This window comes from Bos taurus, chromosome 4 (assembly GCF_002263795.3).
Source record: "Bos taurus isolate L1 Dominette 01449 registration number 42190680 breed Hereford chromosome 4, ARS-UCD2.0, whole genome shotgun sequence".
In the NCBI taxonomy this organism is placed as follows: Eukaryota; Metazoa; Chordata; class Mammalia; order Artiodactyla; family Bovidae; genus Bos; species Bos taurus.
Window position 1 is genome coordinate 106,839,035 of NC_037331.1, and position 23,195 is coordinate 106,862,229.

Genomic DNA, 23,195 nt, shown 5'->3' on the forward strand with positions numbered 1-23,195 from the left:
TTAGGCTGCAAGAGCAGTCACTGGAGGGGAGACAGAGCCTCTTCTTAGTGTTCCACGACTTGTGCGTATAGATGAGTCTTGGAAGGGTCACAGAAGTTTTGTGGTTATGGGAAGGAAACAAGCGTAAGGACATCTTTTAAGGAAATGTTAGGAAAGAAATAGTATGCTGCTGCTACTGCTAAGTACTTCAGTCGTGTCAGACTCTGTGCGACCTCATAGATGGCAGCCCACCAGGCTCCGCTATCCCTGAGATTCTCCAGGCAAGAACACTGGAGTGGGTTGCCAGTTCCTCTCCAATGCGTGAAAGTGAAGTCGCTCAGTCATGAACGACTCTTCACGACCCCATGGACTACAGCCTACCAGGCTCCTCCGTCCATGGGATTCTCCAGGCAAGAGTACTGGAGTGGGGTGCTATTTCTCCGAAGAAATAGTATAGTGAGAACTAAAGCACAAAATATGAATATTCTCAGTCACCCTTGGAGCCTCTATTCTGTTACCATTTCCCTACATCTGGCTCTGATACCAAACAGGCAAATACAGGTTATACAGACAGGCTGTCATTGAGCTAGGAGTGATTTGCATGCCAATCTTTTCAAATCCTGGAGGACCGATGAGAGTGTGATGGGTGTATGGGGGGAGGGGGCGGTGGGGTGATGATGTTTGCTGGTAACTCTGCTTTTGCCTGAATCCAAGGAGAGAGCCTCTGAATTTGGTCTCAACAGAGTGGCTTGGCCAGAGAGACTGTGCTTTCCTGTGGATGTACCTGGAGTAGAAGCTGAGTCTGAGCAGAGCCTACCTGGAGAAGATGTCCCTCTCGCCCATGTTGATATTCAAGGTCATCTTTTTCCTGGAGTCATTGGTTGCTGTGCTGCAAAATGGCTTCATAGTTACTGTGTTGAGCGGGGAGTGGGTGTGAAGCCAGATGCTGCCCGCTGGTGACATGATTGTGACCTGCCTGGCTGCCTCCTGGTTCTGTCTGCATGGGATGGCCCTCCTGAACAACATCATGGCCTCTTCTGGCTTTTGTTCCAAAATCGACTATTTCAGCATTCCCTGGGATTTCATCAACTGCCTCAGTTTCTGGCTGACTGCCTGGTTTGCTGTCTTCTACTGCGCGAAGATCTCCCTCTTCTCTCATCCCCTCTTCTTCTGGATAAAATGGAGGATTTCTCGGTCGGTTCCCCAGCTGGTGCTGGGCTCCTTGATCTTATCTGGTCTGTCCGTCATCTCAGCTGCTGGGAATACAATTCTTGCCCAGATGACGGCTGCCCAGATTTCCCATGGAAACGACACCCTGGCTGGTAGAATACATGCTACCTATTTGCACTTTTTCTACCTCATGTAATTCTCATGTGGTTGGTTCCATTCCTCCTGTTCCTGGTGTCCACCCTCTCGCTCATGTTCTCACTGCGCCGGCACCTCTGGCAGATGCAGGACCACAGACCCAGCCCACGTGATCCCAGTACCTGGGCTCACACCATGGCCCTGACGTCACTTGCCTTCTTCCTCATCTTCTACACCTTGTACTTCCTGTCCCTGGTTATCATTATGTACATCCCAGCCCTCCAGGAACACTGGCACTGGGCCTGTAAGGTGGTGACCTACACGGGCATCTGTCTGCACTCCAGCATCTTGGTGCACAGCAGCCCCAAGCTGAGAAAGGGCCTGAAGAAGAGGCTTTGGCGAGCCCTGGACAAGGACCAGTTTGTCTCCAGTTATCAGTATCAATAGCTACTATCACCGAACAAGCCCTGAGTGGCAAGAATGCACAAGGTTTGGGCGCTGTCTTTCACGCTTTTTCATTTCCCTCTTTCTTCCCCACTCTTTCTACGTCCCATTAATTCTTTTTCCATCCCTCTTTGTTTCTACCATCTCTTCCACTGCTCCTAGTTTCTTGTCTGGGTCCCGAACCACCTTGGACTAGGATGGTGGCCTCATTTCCACACAGGCCTCTCTCACTCTCTACACAAGGAACCCTAATAATATTCTCCAGTCCGTACTGTCTTTACAGAGAACTGTGATGGTGGTCACTTGTTCTGTGGTCAACTTAAAGGGTTTTTTTGTTTTGTTGTTGTTTTGAATGGTGGCTTCCCTGGTGGCTCAGACAGTAAAGCGTCTGCCTGCAATGCGGGAGACCTGGGTTCGATCCTTGGATCAGGAAGATCCCCTGGAGAAGGAAATGGCAACCCACTCTAGTACTCTTGCCTGGAAAATTCCACGGATGGAAGAGCCTGGTGGGCTGTAGTCCATGGGGTTGCAAAGAGTCAAACACGACTGAGCGATTTCACTTTCACTTGAATGGTGACATAGGTTGTCCCACACTCATCAACTGCCCTCTGTATCCCTTCTCTGCTCTCAGGGCTCAGTGTCTCTATTGCAGCCTAGGAAGCTTCTTTCTGTCTCCCCACAGGCTCTTCCCCGCAGCCTGTGGCCCATCTGGAGTTCCTTCTTTCCTTTCTCTGTCATTCTTTGCCATTCTTTTCTTTTGTGCCCTGCTTAAGATCGGTCCCGCTCAAGGAACTTTTTTGAACCGCGAAGTCTGAGGGCATATATGAGTTTTGTGCCACTATAGGTCTTGCCTGTGATCCTGTGTGTTTGCTGTATGTTGAATTAAAGCAAATTGTCTGATGTGGCACAGCTTTTAGGTCTTGGCCAATAGAAGATAGAAGAGGAAAACAAAGGGAATTTGCTATAGTTCTTAATTTTGAGAATCTTACTCTTCCTGTCCACTCACCCAGGATGTTGGCCCTGGATGCTGATGTCTAGGATGGTAGTCTATAAATTACATTGTTTGCATATCAGAGTGTGTGCAAAATGATCCACCAGATGGAGAAAGGAAAATGTGACAACTTCAATATATTTTTACTCTCATCTTTTTAATTGCAATTTTAACATGTATTTTATGATGTATTAGTACATAACATATGAGCAGAGTATTACAAGCATATAAGTAAAATAAATAAATATGCATATGGTGGAATTCATGTTCATAGTTGTTTTCAACTGATGGAGTTTCCTATAAAAAAGTTTGGAGATCAAGGGACAAGAAAAGATTGGGAAAAGCACCCCACGTGGTTAATAGATTTATATGTCCAAGCTAATCAAAACAGGAATAATAACAGAACAGAAATCATTGCATTTATGGTAAGTTGTCCAACAATCATGAGAAACTGAGGCCTGAAGACATTATAATACTTGCTAGGGGCTGAAATACGGCAAGAGGAGAGAGAGAGAGGAGCTAGCAGAGATGAGTTAAGAGGGTGAGGAGTTTTCACTTACAAGAAGATTAAGGCTTTAAAAGAGAAGATCCCTAAATTGCAGGAGAGAAGCTTAAAGGGTTTCCCAGAGAAAGGGTGAAGTCGGACACAGGAAACTGGGAAGCTGGGACTATCATCAAGAAATCTTTTCCTTTTTTTAAAAAGCAGCAACATGAGTGAGCTGGGAAAGCAATAGCAAATTGCAAGGACTGAACTTTGGAACTTAAGCCACAGAGGGCTGAGTGGAGGCAGCAAAGACAGAAGCATCAGCAATGTCACCTGGAACACTGGCTTTCCCTTGGTCAGAGCTCCAGAACTTAAATATCTTGTGTAGGAAGGGGATGGTCGTGTGACTCCCATCTGAAGCGTTTTTACAGTCTTTTGAGTTATGCCAGGTCTACTGGGCTCATCTCAGGACTTCTTAATTGGTTGATGTTCTCATCCTCCCTTTCCTAGGCTATAGCTCATAAGAGCCATAAACAGTTGGTGGCTCCATCTTGACCAAAGACACAGGCTAATATCTCATCCTCACTTTCAAGACCTTCTGGGATCTCTTCCCAGTCTATCTTTTCAGCCTGATATGCCACCATTTCCTTATGGAAATCCTCTGCTGTAGCCAAACTTATCCCTGTGCTAGACATTCTCACAATTCCACCTCCTTTACTGATGTCATCGCTCTGTGCTTTCAACATACAAGGCTCGTCTTTGCTCTTCCACAATAAAGGGGCTGTGGCTGCTACTGAATCCCTCTCAGAATTCTTGGGATGGAAATAGGATGACACATACATTTAGAACTGCAGGTGTCTTCCTTTTTTGTCCTGAGAGACAGAACCGAGCTGTTTCCCACTCAGGGAATCTACTCAGGATTCCTACCTCTACCACCCTCATGATCATACATATAAAGACTGCCTGTTAGAATTTCAACGTTCTCAGACTTGACTTCTACCGGATAAGAAAGTCTGAATATGAGAAAGCAAAGTGTAACAAACAGAAAGCACAAACAACAAAAGAATCACCATAAAACACAACTGTATATTAAACTACAAATGATTATTCCCCTTTTGGATTAACTTAACCCTCACTTAGTGTATATGTATATGTATATATGCCTAGTAAATGTTTGTGGTTTATGATAAGCCTATGAAAACACTTTCAGGGCAGATACTTATTAATAGCTCATTGTTACAGCCTAGCACCTTTCACAGGGTCATTACAATATATTGGAGATGCTTACTAATTGTTGTTAGTTGAATTGAAGAATAACAGTGCATCTTTCTCAGTATATGAACCATCAAAGATGTAGGAGGCAGATGGGAAAATATATGAATTTTCCATATTGAGAGGTTTGTGGCTGGTCAGACTCCAGAGCTATAAGCTCAAAGTTTGCTTTATTGCTCCATGTTTCATTGGAAACAGCCGAATGCCACCCAGATGAATGTGGGTGGCAAGGGAGAGAGCAGTTGGGAACTCTATCCCATGCAGTTTTGCATCTTCTCAGAAAGGCAGAGTGAATGAGTTACCTAAGTTCACCTCGGCTTTCTCCAGGAAGTCAGTGTTCACTGCAGCAAGGCTTCTGTGTTTGAAGAACAATTTCACCTGGACCTTTGTCCCAGGTGAACTGGGAACCGGAAAGAGATGCTACTGATCTGCATTCTATTCTCTCTTGGTGGGGTTCTGTGCTTGGAACTGGTAGGATATGGTGCTGGTCAGGAGGTGAGTATACTATCAAATACCCCCTCTCTCTCCTGTTACTTGATCGTGAGCCTTCACCATTGCTGTGTTTGACCCAGAAGAATTTCTACTTGCCTTACTTCCTGTGACATATTAACCTGCTTACACTCACCTGAGTACGTAAGCACTCACCTGATTGCTTTTTTTTTTTTATTCTTTGGATGTCATTCCTATTGAAAATGTGGCTTTTGCTTACTCCACCTATCTCTAATTAAAGTAGATGTCCAATATTTGGTGGCTTGGACCTCTGTTGCACCCCTGATGCTTTCCTGAATTCTTCTAGGACTACTTGTCCCACCACAGGATGGAGGTCATTATAATAACAATGTCATCATCACCTTACTTATTTCTTATGAATGTGTAGAGGTTTATAGTTTACATATACACATCTTTATATATGCATATAATATATTCACGTTTATTTGTGATCCATATTTTACAGGTGAAGAAATAAGGGTTCAGAGAGATTAAATGACTAGTCCAAAGATCCATAGATGGTAACTGTTCAGTTCAGTTCAGTTCAGTCGCTAAGTCATGTCCCACTCTTTGCGACTCCATGGACTGCAGCATGCCAGGCTTCCCTGTCCATCAACAACTCCCAGAGCTTGCTCAAACCCTCTTCCATTGAGTCGGTGATGCCATCCAATCATCTTACCCTCTGTCGTCCCCTTCACCTCCTGCCTTCAGTCTTTCCCAGCATCAGGGTCTTTTCCAAGGAGTCAGTTCTTTGCATCAGGTGGCCAAAGTGTTGGAGTTTCAGCTTCAGCATTAGTCATTCCAATGAATATTCAGGACTGATTTCCTTTAGGATGGACTGGTTGGATCTCCTTGCAGTCCAAGGGACTCTCAAGAATCTTCTCCAACACCACAGTTCAAAAGCATCAGTTCTTTGGTGCTCAGCTTTCTTTATGGTCCAACTCTCACATCAATACATGACTACTGGAAAAACCATAGCTTTGACTAGTCGGACCTTTGTTGGCAAAGTTATGTCTCTGCTTTTCTATATGCTGTCTAGGTTGGTCATAGCTTTTCCAAGGAGCAAGTGTCTTTTAATTTCTTGGCTGCAGTCACCATCTGCAGTGATTTTGGAGCCCAAGAAAATAAAATCTGTTACTATTTCCATTGTTTCCCCATCTATTTGGCATGAAGTGATAGGACCAGATGTGATGATCTTAGTTTTCTGAATGTTGAGTTTTAAGACAGCTTTTTCACTCTCCTCTTTCACTTTCATCAAGAGGTTCTGTATGCGAGACAGCAAAAGAGACACAGATGTATAGAACACTCTTTTGGACTCTGTGGGAGAGGGTGGGATGATTTGGGAGAATGGCATTGAAACATGTATAATATCATATATGAAACAAATCGCCAGTCCAGGTTCAATGCAGGATACAGGATGCCTGGGGCTGGTGCACTGGGATTACCCAGAGGCATGGTATGGGGAGGGAGGTGGGAGGGGGTTTCAGAATGGGGGACACGTGTACACCTGTGGCGGACTCATGTTGATGTATGGCAAAACCAATACAATATTGTAAGTAATTAGCCTCCAATTAAAATAAATAAATTTATATTATAAAATAAAGTAAAATTTAAAAAGTTAAAGTTAAAAATTAAAAAAAAAGTAAAAGTTAAAAGTCTTTAGTTCTTTTTTGCTTTCTGCTATAAGGGTGGTGTCATCTGCATATCTGAGGTTACAAGATTTCCAGCAATCTTGATTCCAGCTTGTGCCTCATCCAGCCCAGCATTTCTCATGATATACTCTGCATATAAATTAAATAAGCAGGGTGACAATATACAGGCTTGATGTACTCCCAATTTGGAACCAGTCTGTTGTTCCATGTCTGGTTCTAACTGTTGCTTCTTGACCTGTGTACAGATTTCTCAGGAGACAGGTCAGGTGTCTGGTATGCTCATATCTTTAAGAATTTCCCACAGTTTGTTGTGATCCACACAGTCAAAGGCTTTGGCATAGTCAATAAAGCAGAAGTAGGTGTTTTTCTGGAACTCTCTTGCTTTTTTGATGATCCAGTGGATGTTGGCACTTTGATCTCTGGTTCCTCTGCCTTTTCTAAATCCAGCTTGAACATCTGGAAGTTCACGGTTCATGTACTGTTGAGGCCTGGTTTGGAGAATTTTGAGCATTACTTTGCTAGCATGTGAGATGAGTGCAATTGTAGGGTAGTTTGCGCATTCTTTGGCATTGCCTTTCTTTGGGATTGGAATGAAAGCTGACCTTTTCCAGTCCTGTGGCCACTGCTGAGTTTTCCAAATTTGGTGGCATATTGAGTTCAGCACTTTCACAACATCATCTTTTAGGATTTGAAATAGCTCAACTGGAATTCCATCATCTCCACTAGGTTTGTTTGTAGTGATGCCTCCTAAGGCCTACTTGACTTCGCATTCCAGGATGTCTGGCTCTAGGTGAGTGATCACCCCATTGTGATTATCTGGGTCATGAAGATATTTTTTTATAGTTCTTCTGTGTATTCTTGCCACCTCTTCTTAATATCTTCTGCATCTCTTTAGGTCTATACCATTTCTGTCCTTTATTGTGCCCATCTTTGCATGAAATGTTCCCTTGGTATCTCTAATTTTCTTGAAGAGATCTCTAGTCTTTCCCATTATATTGTTTTCCTCTATTTCTTTGCATTGATCACTGAGGAAGGCTTTCTTATGTCTCCTTGCTACTCTTTGGAATTCTGCATTCAGATGGGTATATCTTTACTTTTCTCCTTTGCCTTTAGCTTCTCTTCTTTTCACAGCTATTTATAAGGGCTTTTCAGACAGCCATTTTGCCTTCTTGCGTTTCTTTTGTTTGAGGATGGTCTTGATCACTGTCTCTTGTACAATGTCACGAACCTCTGTCCATAGTTCTTCAGGCACTCTATCTATCAGATCTAATCCCTTAAATCTATTTCTCACTTCCACTGTATAATCGTAAGGGATTTGATTTAGTGATTTCCCCTACTTTTTTCAATTTAAGTCTGAATTTGGCAATAAGGAGTTCATGATCTGAGCCACAGTTAGCTCCTGGTCTCATTTTTGCTGACTGTATAGAGCTTCTTGATCTTTGGCTGCAAAGAATATAATCAATCTGATTCAGTATTGACCATCTGGTGATGTCCATGTATAGAGTCTTCTCTTGTGTTGTTGGAAGAAGGTGTTTGCTATGACCAGTGCATTCTCTTGGCAAAACTCTCTTAGCCTTTGCCCTGCTTCATTTTGTACTCCAAGGCCAAATTTGCCTGTTACTCCAGGTATCTACTAGCTTCCTACTTTTGCATTCTAGTCCTCTGTGATGAAAAGGACATCTTTTTGGGGTATTAATTCTAGAAGGTCTTGTAGATTTTCATAGAACTGTTCAACTTCAGCTTCTTCAGCATTACTGGTTGGGGCATAGACTTGGATTACTGTGGTAATGAGTGATTTGCCTTGGAAATGAACAGAGCTCATTCTCTCATTTTTGAGATTGCACCCAAGTACTGCATTTTGGACTCTTGTTGACTCTAATGGCTACTCCATCTCTTGTAAGGGATTCTTGCCCACAGTAGTAGATATAATGGTCATCTGAATTTAATTCTCCCATTCCAGTCCATTTTAGTTCACTGATTCCTAAAATGTTGATGTTCACTCTTGCCATCTCCTGTTTGACCACTTCCAATTTGCCTTGATTCATGGACCTAACATTCCATGTTCCTATGCAATATTGCTCTTTATAACATCGGACTTTACTTCCATCACCAGTCACATCCACATCTGGGTGCTGTTTTTGCTTTGGCTTTGTCTCTTCATTCTTCTTGGAGTTACTTCTCCACTCTTCTGCAGTGGCACAGTGGCCTGTCGCAGGGGCAGGGCTCTGGGTGAAGCAGACCTGAGACACATAGCCTGTGGCATAAGCCTCTTGGAGGAGGTCACCATTAACCTCACCATAGAGCCACCGAGCAGATGACTCACAAACTGCAGAACAATTACACCAAATAGTGACTGTGACAAGACTCAAAACTTGGTCTTCTGACTTCATCTAGGGAGGAAGAAGATAGGAGTACAAGATGTCCTGCTAACTATGCAAGGATTTCTGGTCATGGAATCAGCTTGGGTCTTGGTCTTTCCTCCATTTAACTGTGACTTTAGGAGAGAGTTTTAATCTATAACTTGAGGCTTCATTTATTTCATCATTAAATTATTTAAGTCTTCTTTTACTCTGAAAACTGAGATTCTAGTCTTAGAATCTAGTCTTATCCTGTGCATTACAAAAGATGATACTTTTCACATCTTACAGATGATGAAACTGAGGCACAGAGCAACCTACTGACATAGCCAGTAACTCACAGTGATGGATGTCTCTATGACTAACACCTGCCTTGATCCTAGCCCAGGGTTCTTCTTACCATAGCACGTTGGTGTTATAGCTGTCATAGAGGGTTTCCTACATGAAATGCCCTTTGAAAATGAAAGTCAAGTCTCTCAGTCATGTCTGATTCTTTGCGACCTTATTGACTGTAGCCCGCCAGGCTCCTCCATTCATGGGATTTTCCAGGCAAGAATACTGGAGTGGACTGCCATTTCCTTCTCCAGGGGATCTTCCCAACTCAGGGATTGAACTCGGGTCTCCCACTTTGCAGTCAGACTCTACCGTCTGAGCCACCAGGAAATCCCTAAAGTGAAAGTTGTTCAGTCATGTCCAACTCTTTGCGACTCCATGGACTATACAGTCCATGGAATTCTCCAGGCCAGAATGCTGAAGTGGGTTACCTTTCCCTTCTCCAGGGGATCTTCCCAACCCAGGGATTGAACCCAGGTCTCCTGCATTGCAAGAGAATTCTTTACGAGCTGAGCCACAGGGAAGCCCAGAAATGCCCTTTGAAGGTCACTAATAAAATATGGTTAAAAAATTCACTTGCATGTGCCTTGTGTGCTCAGTCATGTCCGACTCTTTGTGACCCCATGGACTGTAACCCGCAGGTCTCCTCTGTCCATGAAATTTTTCAAGCAAGAACACTGGAATGGGTTGCCATTTTCTACCCCAGGGGATATTCCTGACCCAGGGATTGAACATGCATCTCTTGCATCTCCTGCATTGGCAGGCAGATTCTTCACCACTAGCAGCACCTAGGAAATCCTTTATTATGTATAATTTGTCTCCTGTGTTCTATTTGATAATAATGATCCCCACAAGTAATAGGATTTGAGTTAGCCTAAGTAGAAGTGTTGCTCAGTTTTATGCCTGTCAAAGGAGTTTTCTAAAGTCACCTGCTTCATAGGGTCATTGTGAGACTAAGCACAACAAAGATCACTTAGAACAGTGCCCAGAACACACCAACCAACCACAGATGTGAGCTCCGACTGTCAGGTGGGGGTGTGCTCACCAGATTTCCTCATGGAGCGCCCAGCAGGTGTGTGGTCATGTCTTAGGTGTCGGCTTAGAGAGGTGTAAGTTTCCACTTGAGGGATGCTAAATGCAAGGACCTGATATAGTATCCGTGCCAGTGTTTACACGGGCAGAAAGCAGGCAGAGGAAGGACAGGCAAATTCATGGACAGGCAGGGGGACTTCTGAAACTGAGCCTTAATGATATTTGCATCTATTCTGAGAAGAAAATACCTCTTCACCCTCCTCAGATAGCCCACATCCTCGACTTTATCCTCTGTACTGGGGCAGCTGGAAGGGCCAATATTATCCAGGACCTTCCAGAACCGCCCTACAGGAAGAGACCTTGAAGTCTGCAGGAGAGATGAACGGAGGGGACATGGTTCCTGGACCTCAGTTGGTTGATAAGACAGCCCTTGTCTGCATTATTATTTTATTCCTTTTGTTCCTGGTGGCATTGGTAGGTAATGGCTTAATCATCATGGCACTGGGCAGCGAGTGGCTGCTGCAGAGAACGTTGTCGCCTTGCGATAAGTTATTGGTCAGCCTGGGGGCCTCTCGCTTCTGTCTGCAATGGGTGGTGATTAGTAAGAACATTTACATTTTCCTGAATCCCATGGCCTTCCCATACAACCCCGTGTTCCAGCTCCTGGCCGTTCAGTGGGACTTCTGGAACTCTGCAACACTGTGGTTCTCCACCTGGCTCAGTGTCTTCTACTGTGTGAAAATTGCCACCTTCACCCACCCCGTCTTCCTCTGGCTAAAGCGGAATGTATCTGGGTTGGTTCCTTGGATGCTACTCAGCTCTCTGGGGTTCTCTACCTTTACCACCATTCTATTTTTCATAGGCAACCACAGAATGTATCAGAACTATATAAAGAAGGGTCTGCAACCTTGGAATGTCACTAGGAATGCTGTGAGAACATATGAGAGGTTCTGCCTCTTCCCTTTGAGAATTGTTACCTGGACCGTCCCTACTGTTATCTTTATTGTGGGCACAGTTTTGCTCATTACATCTCTGGGAAGACACACCAAGAAGGTCTTCTTCTCCATCTCAGGCTTTCACAGTTCCAGTGCCCAGGCACACATCAAGGCTCTCTTGGCTTTTATCTCCTTTGCTATCTTCCTCACTTCCTCTTTTCTGTCACTGGTTCTCACTGCCTCAGGTATGTTTCCTTTTGGGGAATTCCGGTTCTGGATATGGCAGACTGTGATTTATCTGGGTACAGCAATCCACCCCCTTATTCTTCTCTTGAGTAACCGCAGGCTGAGAGCTCTGCTAGGGAGGGGCTGCTCCTCAGCACATGGGGCATCTTGAATTGTAATTGATGAAAAGCCTCAGATTCTACTGCAGGAGGCCTTCTTGGATGGAATGGGATGTTGCTTCTTTAAATTTCTTTGCCACATTTAATCACATTTAATTCTCTTTCCTTCTTTGCTGTGTTTCAATATTAGAAGAATAACTTCAGTGAAATAGGATTAAAGATGAAATAGAAGGTACTGAAGTAGTGGCCCAGCACCACTGACTTGCATCAATACTAGCAAGGCTGTAGCTGATACAGTTAATGTTCCCTGTGGGACCTGATGTGGCCAAAGAAGCAGGAAACTTGTATTTCCCTGTGACTAAACTCTTGGTGTTTAAAATTATCCTCCTGGAAACTGAATGCAAGGATCCTGACACATGATTCATTTTTTATCTGTTAAATCAGACTGGAGAAGATTTTTGGAACGTCAATTTTCCTCTGACTTCATCCTGTAAAACCATGTTTCCTTTCTCAGCCTTAACTGATTTCCAGCCATCTACTGCAATGAAATCCTCTTTCCTTTCATGCGAGAGTTCCTGGTGTCTGAACTCCCTTTACAGAGCATGGTGTAATTTGTGCGTGTGTGCAGCTGTGTGTGTTACCTGGGATTTGTATATTTGCAGATTACCTTTTGAGGACTCCTGAATGCTGGGAGTTTACAATTTATATATTGCTTATGTTCTCTATTATAGTCCAACTGGTTAGACTGATCCATAAATGATAAGGCTCATGAGCCAGATGTGACTTCTTTTATGTTGCTCTTAGTGAAGTGAAGAAATGAAGTCGCTCAGTCATGTCCGACTCTTTGCGACCCCATGGACTGTAGCCTACTACGATCCTCTGCCCATGGGATTTACCAGGCAAGAATACTGGAGTGGGTTGCCATTGCCTTCTCCAGAGAATCTTCCCAGCCCAGGGATCGAACCGGGTCTCCCACATTGTAGGCAGACGCTTTACCATCTCTCGCTGCTAAGTCGATTCAGTCGTGTCCAACTCTGTGTGACCCCATAGACGGCAGCCCACCAGGCTCCCCCATCCCTGGGATTCTCCAGGCAAGAACACTGGAGTGGGTTGCCATTTCCTTGGGATCTACCATCTCTTGGGATCTACTAAAACTTTTGACATGGAGAGATTCATCTGTATCTGATACAGATTTAAGAAACTCCTGGCTTGGGTTGGTGAAGCATGTAGACATGCTTTTCTGCTTTCCACAGGTCTTCTCAAACTCTCCTCAAGATCAGTGATCTTTTGAACCATTCAAACTGAGATCCCTCAATGTCCCTCTGTTTGCTTTAAAATTTCTCAACCTCATTTCCTGTTTTTCCTCCCTTTCCTGTCTGTATGAGAAGACAGGTCCCTGTTTTTCACTTTTCAAGGCTAATGTTCACACTCTCGTAGCCTCCTTTCCATTTCCTGCTCGATCAGGAATTCCCACTCTACCCATCTTCAGCCTTTTCCTCTTTATTGTTCTTCCCTTCGTCATTAAATGTGCCCCTTACTCTCATCCCTAAAAAAATAAAAGTAAATCCCCTCCATGCTCTTATTGCCTCAAGTGATCAACCTGCTTGTTAGTCACTTGCTAAGAGTCCCCTCCCCCTGCTCCTCCCCACCCCTCCTCCACAGACACACTCTTCTGATGCCCTTTCTGTTGAAATGTGTTCCTAAAGGACATCCTTTAGAGCTCCTGATGCCTAAGTGTGATATCCTCAGCCCCCATTTTCCTATGTTTCTATAAAATTTGCCCCTCTTAATAAAGAATGATTTCTTCAAAAAATCTGATTAAAATACTTTACAAAAAGTAATACCTGATTTTGGAAGAAGGTTTTAAAACAGGAAAATCAACGTCACCCATAATTGTTTCCCCACACATCTTCCTAAAACTCTTTTTCCTCTTGGCCTTTGAGATGCTGCACGAGATTTTGTTCCCTGCTCTGTGGCTCCTTTTATGTCTTCTTCACTATCTGCTATTTGTCTGACTTGGTTTTCTCCTTAGCCAGCTCTCTTCCTTCCTGGACATGAATCTTCCCCTTTTTCCTTTATGTTCACATGTATTTACATATCAATAGCTTCAATTGTGACCTTCATGTGAATAATCACCAAAGTCTTGACTGTCTCCAAAACTCTAAGCCTATGTTTTCTTCTGCTTGCTGAGAATTTCTATGTGAGAGTACATGAGCACTTCAGACTTAGCAAGTTTGAAACAGCTGTCTCTTTTTTTCCTCCTCCTCTTTCTTTCCCTCCACCACCCAGTTGAATCTATTTTTTCTATTACTGATATCCAATAAGTCAGACTTACCAAGTCTGAGTTAATTTTCACTCCTCACTCTCCATGGAACCCTTCCGTCTAATCAGCAACTTGTCTACAATTGGTAACCCTACAACTGACTGTATTATCTGTTCTTGTCTTCTTGTTCTAGAAGATCCTTTCTTAGATTAGACTGTCCTCTTTTCCCACCTGGACTGCTTACATTTATTTTTCACCACTTACTTTATTACAGTTGACTCCCCACCCACCACCAAGTCAAAAGACCAGATTAATCCCTTGATCATTTCACGCACAGCCTTTTCACAGCTCAGTGCCTATCAGTTGAAACACAGGTTCATAAACTGGCATGCACCACAACGCGGCAACAGATTTATCTTTGACATGGAGAGATTCATCTGGATTTGATACTTAAGATTTAAGAAAACTCCCGGCTTCCGTTCTAGTAGACGCAACCCTATTTTGCAGCAAAATTTGGGTTATCATTATTCTGAACATGCCTGGAGTTTCCTCCATGATGTACGAAGTGTGGTCTCTTATCCCACATCTACCTGTCAAAATTCTATTTATTTTTCCCCCCTGTTTAATTTTTAAAGGTTAATTCAAATGGCTTCTCTTCTGGGAAGCTTTTCTGGATGTGCCCCCACCTCAAACTTTGACCTCTTTCACCTTGGAGGACACATAAATGAGGTGTTGCTCAGTTGTGACATGAATTCTGCCTTGTAGTGGTATGATCTGTATATTCATTTTATCCTTGTGTGTGTGTGTGTGTAGTTCCTCAGTTGTGTCTGACTCTATGTGATCCTTTGGACTGTAGCCCACCAGGCTCCTTCATCCATGGGATTCTCTGGGCAAGAATCCTGGAGTGTGTTGCCTTGCCCTCTTCCAGGGAATCATCCTGACCCAGGAATTGAACCCACAACTCCTGTGTCTCCTGAATTGCAGGTAGATTCTTTACCCTCTGAGTCACTGAGGAAGCCCATTTTATTCTCAGATTTTAAAGTTCTTAGAGGTGTGGGCTGCCTCATTCTATTCCTTGTGTCCCTGGAAGACTTACAAATTCTTGCTGCATTGAATGGAATGGTTCTGTTGCACCTGGAATCCTGCTGTAAACACATGCATTTTTTTGTCTGTATATATATAATCTGGGCTACTTACTACTACCAATTATATTTTTATGGTTATATTTGAGCTGTATGTGCTTCACTGTCTGGCTAGCTTGTTTTTGGAGATCAAACATATATCCTGTTTCTCTTGAGTTATACACAATGTAGGAATAATAATCGGGTGAGAGAGTAACATTTGCCTGATTTTTTTTTTTTTTTTTTTTTGATGCCTTTCCCTTCTTTCTTCTGTGTTTACAGGTTGCTAGGCAACCGTGAAACTCCACTCTCTGGAAATTTGCATGAAGTGCCATTTCTCCACTTTGTTACTGACCCAGGGGCCCTTCCCTAGCATGCTCTATCAGTTACTCTTTGTCCCTTCCACTCTTTGTATTGTTAGCCTAGGAGAATTAAGCATCTACCCCAATCAGAATGATCTCCCCACAGGAGAAGAATGATCTTCCTTATAGGGGGAAGTTCTCTTGGAACTTTTTAAAAAAACTTTTTATTTTATATTGGAGTATAGCTGATTAGCCATTAACTGACCATGGGGTTGCAAGATTCAGACACAACTTAGCAACCAAACCACTGCCAGAGCTGATTAACGATGTTGAGGTAGCTTCAGGTGCACAGCAAAGGGACACAGCCTTACATATACATGTATCCATTCTCCCCCAAACACCTCTCCCATCCAGGCTGCCATGTAAGGTAGAGCAGAGTTCCATGTACTATACAATAGGTCCTTGTTGGTTATCCATTTTAAATATAGCCATGTGTATATGTCCATCCCAAACTCCCTAGCTATCCCTTGAACACACAGGGACATATGAGAGAGATAGTGTTTGTTGTATTTTTAAAATGCCTAGTAATATTATTGTCATTAATTTTTTACCTACAGTCTAATTTCATCATGCTTTATGATGGTATTAATGGCATTTATGAATGCTTATTTTGTATGAGTGATGGGGCCAGAAAATTTATTCACTAATATGCTTTATACATCAAATTCCTAAAACAACACTGCAAAGTAGAAACCGAGGCTTAGAGGAGTTTACTGAGGTCTCATGGCCACTGTGTAATAGAATTGGGGGGTGTGTGTGTGTGTGTGTTAGTCGCTCAGTTGTGTCCAACTCTTTGTGACCTCATGGACTGTACCTACCAGGCTCCTCTGTCCATGGAATTCCCCAGGCAAATAATACTGGAGTGGATAGCCATTCCCTTCTCCAGGAGATCTCTCCAACCTGGGAATTGAACCTGGGTCTCCTGCATTGCAGGCAGATTCTTTACTGTCTGAGCCACCTGGGAAGCCAAGAATTGGGATACTTTAGTGCTATAATTGGAGAAGGCAATGGTACCCCACTCCAGTACTCTTGCCTGGACAATCCCATGGACGGAGAAGTCTGGTAGGCTCCAGTCCATGGGGTCACTAAGAGTCGGGAATGACTGAGCGACTTCACTTTCACTTTTCACTTTCATGCATTGGAGAAGGAAATGGCAACCCACTCCAGTGTTCTTGCCTGGACAATCCCAGGGACGGGGGAGCCTGGTGGGCTGCCGTCTATGGGGTCACACAGAGTCGGACACGACTGAAGCGACTTAGCAGCAGCAGCAGCAGTGCTATAATATGTAAACCAGTGTGATATTGGTATAGGGATAGGTAAGTACATCAGCAGACAATCCAGATAATAGTTACATGAAAAGTTGTATTTAATAAGTAAAGCATTTCAAATCAGTGAGGGAAAAGATAGTCATTCAATAGTGTGGCAGCAAATATAGAGTAAATATTTTATTCTAGATTCCAGACAGATGATCTTTAATGTAAATGTTATTTAATTTTTTTAAAGCTCCCCATTTTGGATAATTTAATTTTCCAATATTTTTACTCCATAAACATTGTCTTTATATTTTACAGAAATGTTGACTGTTTTCTCCCTACCTTTTTAGGTATCATTGTAGACTATATATGTATTATCCTTCAGCTCCCACAATTCAAAATCCCTGTTTTCATAGGCTGTCTTAAGCCAGACTCAAAATACCAACTCATAATGGAAATAATTGTAAATTTGACTACAGAAAAATTTATGACCTTTTAGTAAAATTTTTTATAAATGTAGGGATCACTGAGATCCTTTTCAGTTTTAAGGGAAAAGTAGTAAAAAGATAAAAGCTAGTATCTCTAGTGTATAAAGAGCTTCTACCAATCAGTAAGAAAACTACAGACAAACTGATAGAATATTGATTAAATGACAAAAATAGATAAAGACTGCCAAGTAAACGTGTGAAGTTTATCATCACTATTGACCAAGCTAAACAATAAGACTTCTGCTATGAACATAGTTGCATAAGCCAATGTTTTCCCTGCTCCTTTCCCTGGAAAGCACGTAAAAGCAACAAGAAAGTTGAAAAAGATTCTGAAAACTACATTTTAAATAAAGCTGAGACAGATAATCCAGAAATTTCAAATTATGCAGTATCACAGATGAGATCAGGTAGAGTCAAGAAAGAAGACGAAAAGAAGTATGAAGAGGCATGAGAGGGCCCAGCAGGGACAGAGAAAATATTCCAGGAAAAACACACTCTTCAGAAAAGAGACAACTGGGAAAGCAAAAGCCCCTTAGTATGCATATGATAGCTATCTATTGATGCATAACAAATTGCCCCAACAGTTACTGGCTTAAAACAACCTTACTACAAACTCAGAGCTCCTGTAGATAAGAAATCCAGGTCTATCGTAACACTGTTGAGAATCTCAACTGTATTTTCTGGCTCCGTGTCTCTCACAGGCTACAGTCATCTCCAGGTTCAACTGGGAAGGAGCCACTTTCCAACTCACTCACAGAGCTATTGGCAGGAGTCAGTTACTCATGAGTTGTCGGACTGAGCCATAAGGTCCTCATGAGCTGTTGGCTGGAGGCCTCTTTAAGTTCCTGGCCACGAAACCCTCTCCTTAGACCAGAGTGAGCAAATGGGAAGGCAGAAGGTGTCGGCGAGAGAGAGAGAGTGCCAGCAAGATGGGAGTCACAGACTTTGTAACATAAGTCATTACTTTTCTCATTATTGTTCAGAGGTAATAACCAACGGATTTGGTCAAAACAAGTATGAGTAATGAGAAAATTATATAAAATTATATTTATAAAGGTAAGCACTAGAACAAAAAAGCCACACTTTTCTTAGAATTAATAGAGCCACAAACAAAACTGAAGAAACATACAATAAATATAAATACAATACAGATCTTAAAAAAAAACACCCTTTCAAAAACAGAACATAAAACATAAAACAATGTGCTAGAACTAAGACTAAACATATTGGATATATAATTAAATAAAAATGGTCTTTACACCTAAAAACACTGGTCTTTGGATTATCTAAAGAGCAAAGTACAACTTTGTGATATTTCTAAGATCCATAAAAAAGAGAAAGTTTGAAAATAAAAGAATGAAAAATAATATGTCAAGTAAATGCCAACAAAAGAAATTTATACCTAAATAATTAATGAGATAACAAAAGTTTTTAATGTTAGGAGGTAAAATGCAAAATTAAGATAGAAATAGTACAAATATCTATATGACAAAAAACACAGCAGTCTTATTTATGGGGCTTTCCTCATGGCTCAGACGGTAAAGAATCTGCTTGTAATATGGAGACCTGGGTTTGATCCCTGGGTCAGGAAGATTCCTCTGGAGAAGGGAATGGCTACTCCATCTAGTATTCTTGCCTGGAGAATTCCATGGACAGAGGAACCTGGTGGGCTACAGTCATAATTACAAGAAATATAAGCAGAATTACTGAAAGACTTATTCTTTGCCAAATAGAGAAAAAATTAAATATAACCAAATGTTAGCTTTTATTGATAAATGTCAAACTGTACGCATTCAGAAAACACAACTTCTTTGTAAATACCAGTGGAATAGTCATGAAAACGAATCTAACAAAAATTGCATAAAGTAATTATAACATGATCTCACCTAAGCAAACAAAATCCTAAAGAAAAAGATTAGAAAGCAGTGTCCAACAATACATTAAATCATTATCAAATAGAATTTAATCAGGAATTCCCTGGCTGTCCAGTGGCTAGGACTTTGTACTTGCACTGCCAGGGGCACGGGTTCAGTCTTGGGTCAGGGAACTAAGATCCAGCAAGCTGCTCGGTGTGGCCAAAAACAAAACAAAGCGCACAGAGTTTAACCTGAGAATTTTAAGATGATTCATTATTAGGAAATTCATTACTATAAGCTATCTCATTAACAAAGCTAAAGGAAAATTCATATAATCAACTCCCAAAATGCTAAAAGGCAGATGTATATATGAATATATATATTCAATAACATGACACATATATCTATCTCAACCCAAACCTGCAGCATATTTGACATTCTTACAAAATTCAAAATATTAAAAGAATGAATATTGTCACCACTATTTTCATTTTAACATTATAATATCAAATATAATTAAGAGAAATTAGTTATAGACACTGAAAATAGGAGGTAAAAATATATGTCTGCATAGTTGAAAAATCCAAACATAAATCCAAAAATAAAAGCTACTATAGAACAATAAGAATTTTGTAAAATTGTTGTTGCTGTTCAGTTGCTCAGTTGTGTCCGACTCTTCGAGACCCCATGAATCACAGCACACCAGGCCTCCCTGTCCATCACCAACTCCCGGAGTTCACTCAAACTCACGTCCATCGAGTCAGTGATGCCATCCAGCCATCTCATTCTCTGTCGTCCCCTTCTCCTCCTGCCCCCAATCCCTCCCAGCATCAGAGTCTTTTCCAATGAGTCAACTCTTCGCATGAGGTGGCCAAAGTACTGGAGTTTCAGCTTTAGCATCATTCCTTCCAAAGAACTCCCAGGGCTGATCTCCTTCAGAATGGACTGGTTGGATCTCCTTGCAGTCCAAGGGACTCTCAAGAGTCTTCTCCAACACCGCAGTTCAAAAGCAACAATTCTTCCGCGCTCAGCCTTCTTCACAGTCCAACTCTCACATCCATATATGACCACAGGAAAAACCATAGCCTTGACTAGACGAACCTTTGTTGGCAAAGTAATGTCTCTGCTTTTCAATATGCTATCTAGGTTGGTCATAACTTTCCTTCCAAGGAGTAAGCATCTTTTAATTTCATGGCTGCAGTCACAATAGTGGGGTATAAAATAAATGCATGAAAATAAAAAATTTCTCAGTTCAGTTCAGTTCAGTCTCTCAGTCATGTCCGACTCTTTGCGACCCCATGAATTGCAGCATGCCAGGCCTCCCTGTCCATCTCCCGGAGTTCACTCAAACTTATGTCCATCTAGTCGGTGATGCCATCCAGCCAAAATTTCTAATACATACAAATAATCAAAACTCAGAAAATAGAAAGAAAGGTTCTATTTGCAATAATAACAAAAGTAAAATACTTAGAACTAAATTTTACAAGAAATAGGTAAGACGTATATGAAGAAAACTTCAAATTACTCAAGAGGACATGGAAAAAAATATGAATCAATGGAATACAATACCATGCACTTGGATGAGAAGAATCAGCACTGTAAAGATATCAGCTACTCTAAAGTTAATTTCTTAAATATAAGAACTATAAAATCAAAATGTACCCCCTCTTTCTAAACCTATAAAAATAAGGTGCTAACATTCTAAGGTTAATATGGAAGTTGGAAGAACCCTCCCCACCAAAAAACAGGTAGATAAGGTCTATCATACATTAAAAAGCACGATTTAATTTGCCATATGAACCTCAAATTTTAAAAAAGGTGTGTGACTCTACAATAATAGAATAGATAGTCCAGAAAGCAAACATTTATAATATGGGAATTTAGTATAAATTCAGTAGATAAAAATTATATTTCAGATCAGGAATAAATGGATTATTCAATAATTGATACTGAGATAACAGGATGGCCATCTGAAAAAAAATTAAGGTGCCTCCATATAGTGAGATAAAGTCCAAGTGAATCAAATATTTTAATGTTAAAGACAATAAAGTTACTGGAAAAAAGTGAGAGGATGAAGATTCTTTTAAAACCTCAGGGTGTGGAAAATCTTTTAAACTCTTAAAAGATTGATTAATGAAAATTAAATTCTGCATGGTAAAAATTCATGAGATTTGCAAAAAAAAAAATCTTTGAAAATATATGCATTCATAGCCAAAATTTGGTTCAATATATAAAGAGGTCTTACAAATGATAGGGAAAAGATCAACAACCCCAAAGCAGGACTTCCCTGATAGCTGAATGGTTAAGATTTTGCCTTGCAATGCTGGAGCCATGGGTTCAGTCCCTAGTCAGAGAACGATCCCACATGTCTTGAGCTCATGTGCCACAAGGAAAGATTCTGCACAAAGCAACAAAGATCCCATGTGCCACAGCTATGACCCAAGGCAATCAAATGAATAATAAATATTTTTTAAAAAAAGAAAAGGAGAAGAGTCAGGTGATAATGAATACATAATTCACAGAGAAGGAAATACAAATAGTTCTTAAAAACAAGAAAGGTAGTCAAGCAAATTTATAACAAGAGACACACAAGTTAAAACTATACTGAGATACCATTTTTAACTATCCATTTGGTAAAACTCCTAAATTTTGGATGTACTTTTTGTCAAGTTATTGGAGAAATATGTTTTCTGCACATTGCTGATGGAAGTATAAATTAGTAAATCTCTATGGAGGGCAATTTGGCAATATCTATCAAATTTACTGGGTTTCTCTGGTGGCTCAGTGGTAAAGAATCTGCCTGCAAATGCAGGATACATGAGTTCAATCCCTAGGTTGCGAAGATCTCTGGAGAAGGAAATGGCAACCCACTCCAGTATTCTTGCCTGGGAAATTTCATGGACAGAGGAGCCTGGTGGGTTACAGTACACAGAGTCAAACATGACCCAGAGACTAAACAAGAACAACCAAATTTACGTATGATTTACAATCTCCCCTTAGGATTTTGGTGTATATTACCTTCTCATGGATCACAATTAACGTCTTACCCTCTCGAGTATGGTTATAGTTCTAGAAGTAATGAGGGGAGACAGAGTGTGTTACTAGTAGACTCAGTAATACCTTTCAAGGAACTACCGCAGAGGCATCCATGACAGGCTTTGCGGGGATGGGGCGACTACCTTACTCAGATAAGGGAGGAAGAGTTGCCTCTATTGATAAAGAAGATTTGACAGAATTTAGGGATTCAAGTATCTAGCAAACTACACTCCAGATCTTCCTATCAGATCAGATCAGTCGCTCAGTTGTGTCTGGCTCTTTGCGACCCCATGAATCGAAGCACACCAGGCCTCCCTGTTCATCACCAACTCCCGGAGTTCACTCAGACTCATGTCCATTGAGTCAGTGATGCCATCCAGCCATCTCATCCTCTGTCGTCCCCTTCTCCTCTTGCCCCCAATCCCTCCCAGCGTCAGAGTCTTTTCCAATGAGTCAACTCTTCGCATGAGGTGGCCAAAGTACTGGTGTTTCAGCTTTAGCATCATTCCTTCCAAAGAAATCCCAGGGCTGATCTCCTTCAGAATGGACTGGTTGGATCTCCTTGCACTCCAAGGGACTCTCAAGAGTCTTCTCCAAAACCACAGTTCAAAGGCATCAATTCTTCGGCGCTCAGCTTTCTTCACAGTCTAACCCTCAGCATCCATACATGACCACAGGAAAAACCATAGATTTTCCTATAGTATCAGACAAAGATGACACCTGATGTAAAGAGCCGACTCACTGGAAAAGACCCTGAAATTGGGAAAAATTGAGAGCAAGAAGGGAGAAGGGGTGACAGAGGATGAGATGGTTGGATGGCATCACTGACTCAGTGGACGTGAGTTTGAGCAAGCTCCAGGAGGTAGTGAAGAACAGGGGAGCCTGGCATGCTGGAGTCCACGGGGTCACAAAGAGGTAGACTTGACTTAGCGACCAAACAACAAAGAGGATATTAACCTTCAAACTCCCTGTTGTTGTTGTTGTTTTGGTCTAGCTTCTTCCCCTTGCCCTACCTTGTATCTCTTAATTTTTATAGAAAATTAGAAAATTTAGATTTCTAAAAAAATCACTTGTACAGGGACCTTCATTACAGGCTCTGATTCTGGAGAGCTTGATCTAAGTGGTTTGATCTTCAGATTGTATCTCTCTGATCTGCATTTGTATATCAAACATCATGTGCAAAACTGAACTCTGGTATC

General features: G+C 41.7%; 2 protein-coding genes across 2 annotated transcripts; both read left to right on the top strand.

Annotated features, from left to right (window-relative positions):
• The first annotated feature begins 649 nt into the window (after positions 1–649).
• LOC785618 (taste receptor type 2 member 134-like) lies at positions 650–3,102 on the top strand. The gene is given in 2 exon segments (XM_010804713.2): positions 650–1,334; positions 1,337–3,102. Coding segments are annotated over 2 exon segments (924 nt in total). The 5' UTR covers positions 650–805; the 3' UTR covers positions 1,732–3,102.
• A 7,400-nt stretch (positions 3,103–10,502) lies between these two features.
• On the top strand, positions 10,503–18,473 carry TAS2R60 (taste 2 receptor member 60). The gene is made up of 2 exons (XM_015470784.2): positions 10,503–11,518; positions 17,806–18,473. Exons 1-2 carry the CDS (start codon positions 10,717–10,719, stop codon positions 17,901–17,903), a joined length of 900 nt encoding a protein of 299 aa, XP_015326270.2. The 5' UTR covers positions 10,503–10,716; the 3' UTR covers positions 17,904–18,473.
• Positions 18,474–23,195: the final 4,722 nt, after the last annotated feature.

What these genes read in the sequence shown, in the direction of transcription:
- TAS2R60 (XM_015470784.2), top strand. Translation starts at nt 10,717, where the DNA reads ATGAACGGAGGGGACATGGTTCCTGGACCTCAGTTGGTTGATAAGACA. An exon ending in ACTGGTTCTCACTGCCTCAG is followed by an intron (nt 11,519 to 17,805) that starts GTATGTTTCCTT and finishes TGTCTCTCACAG; the next exon opens with GCTACAGTCATCTCCAGGTT.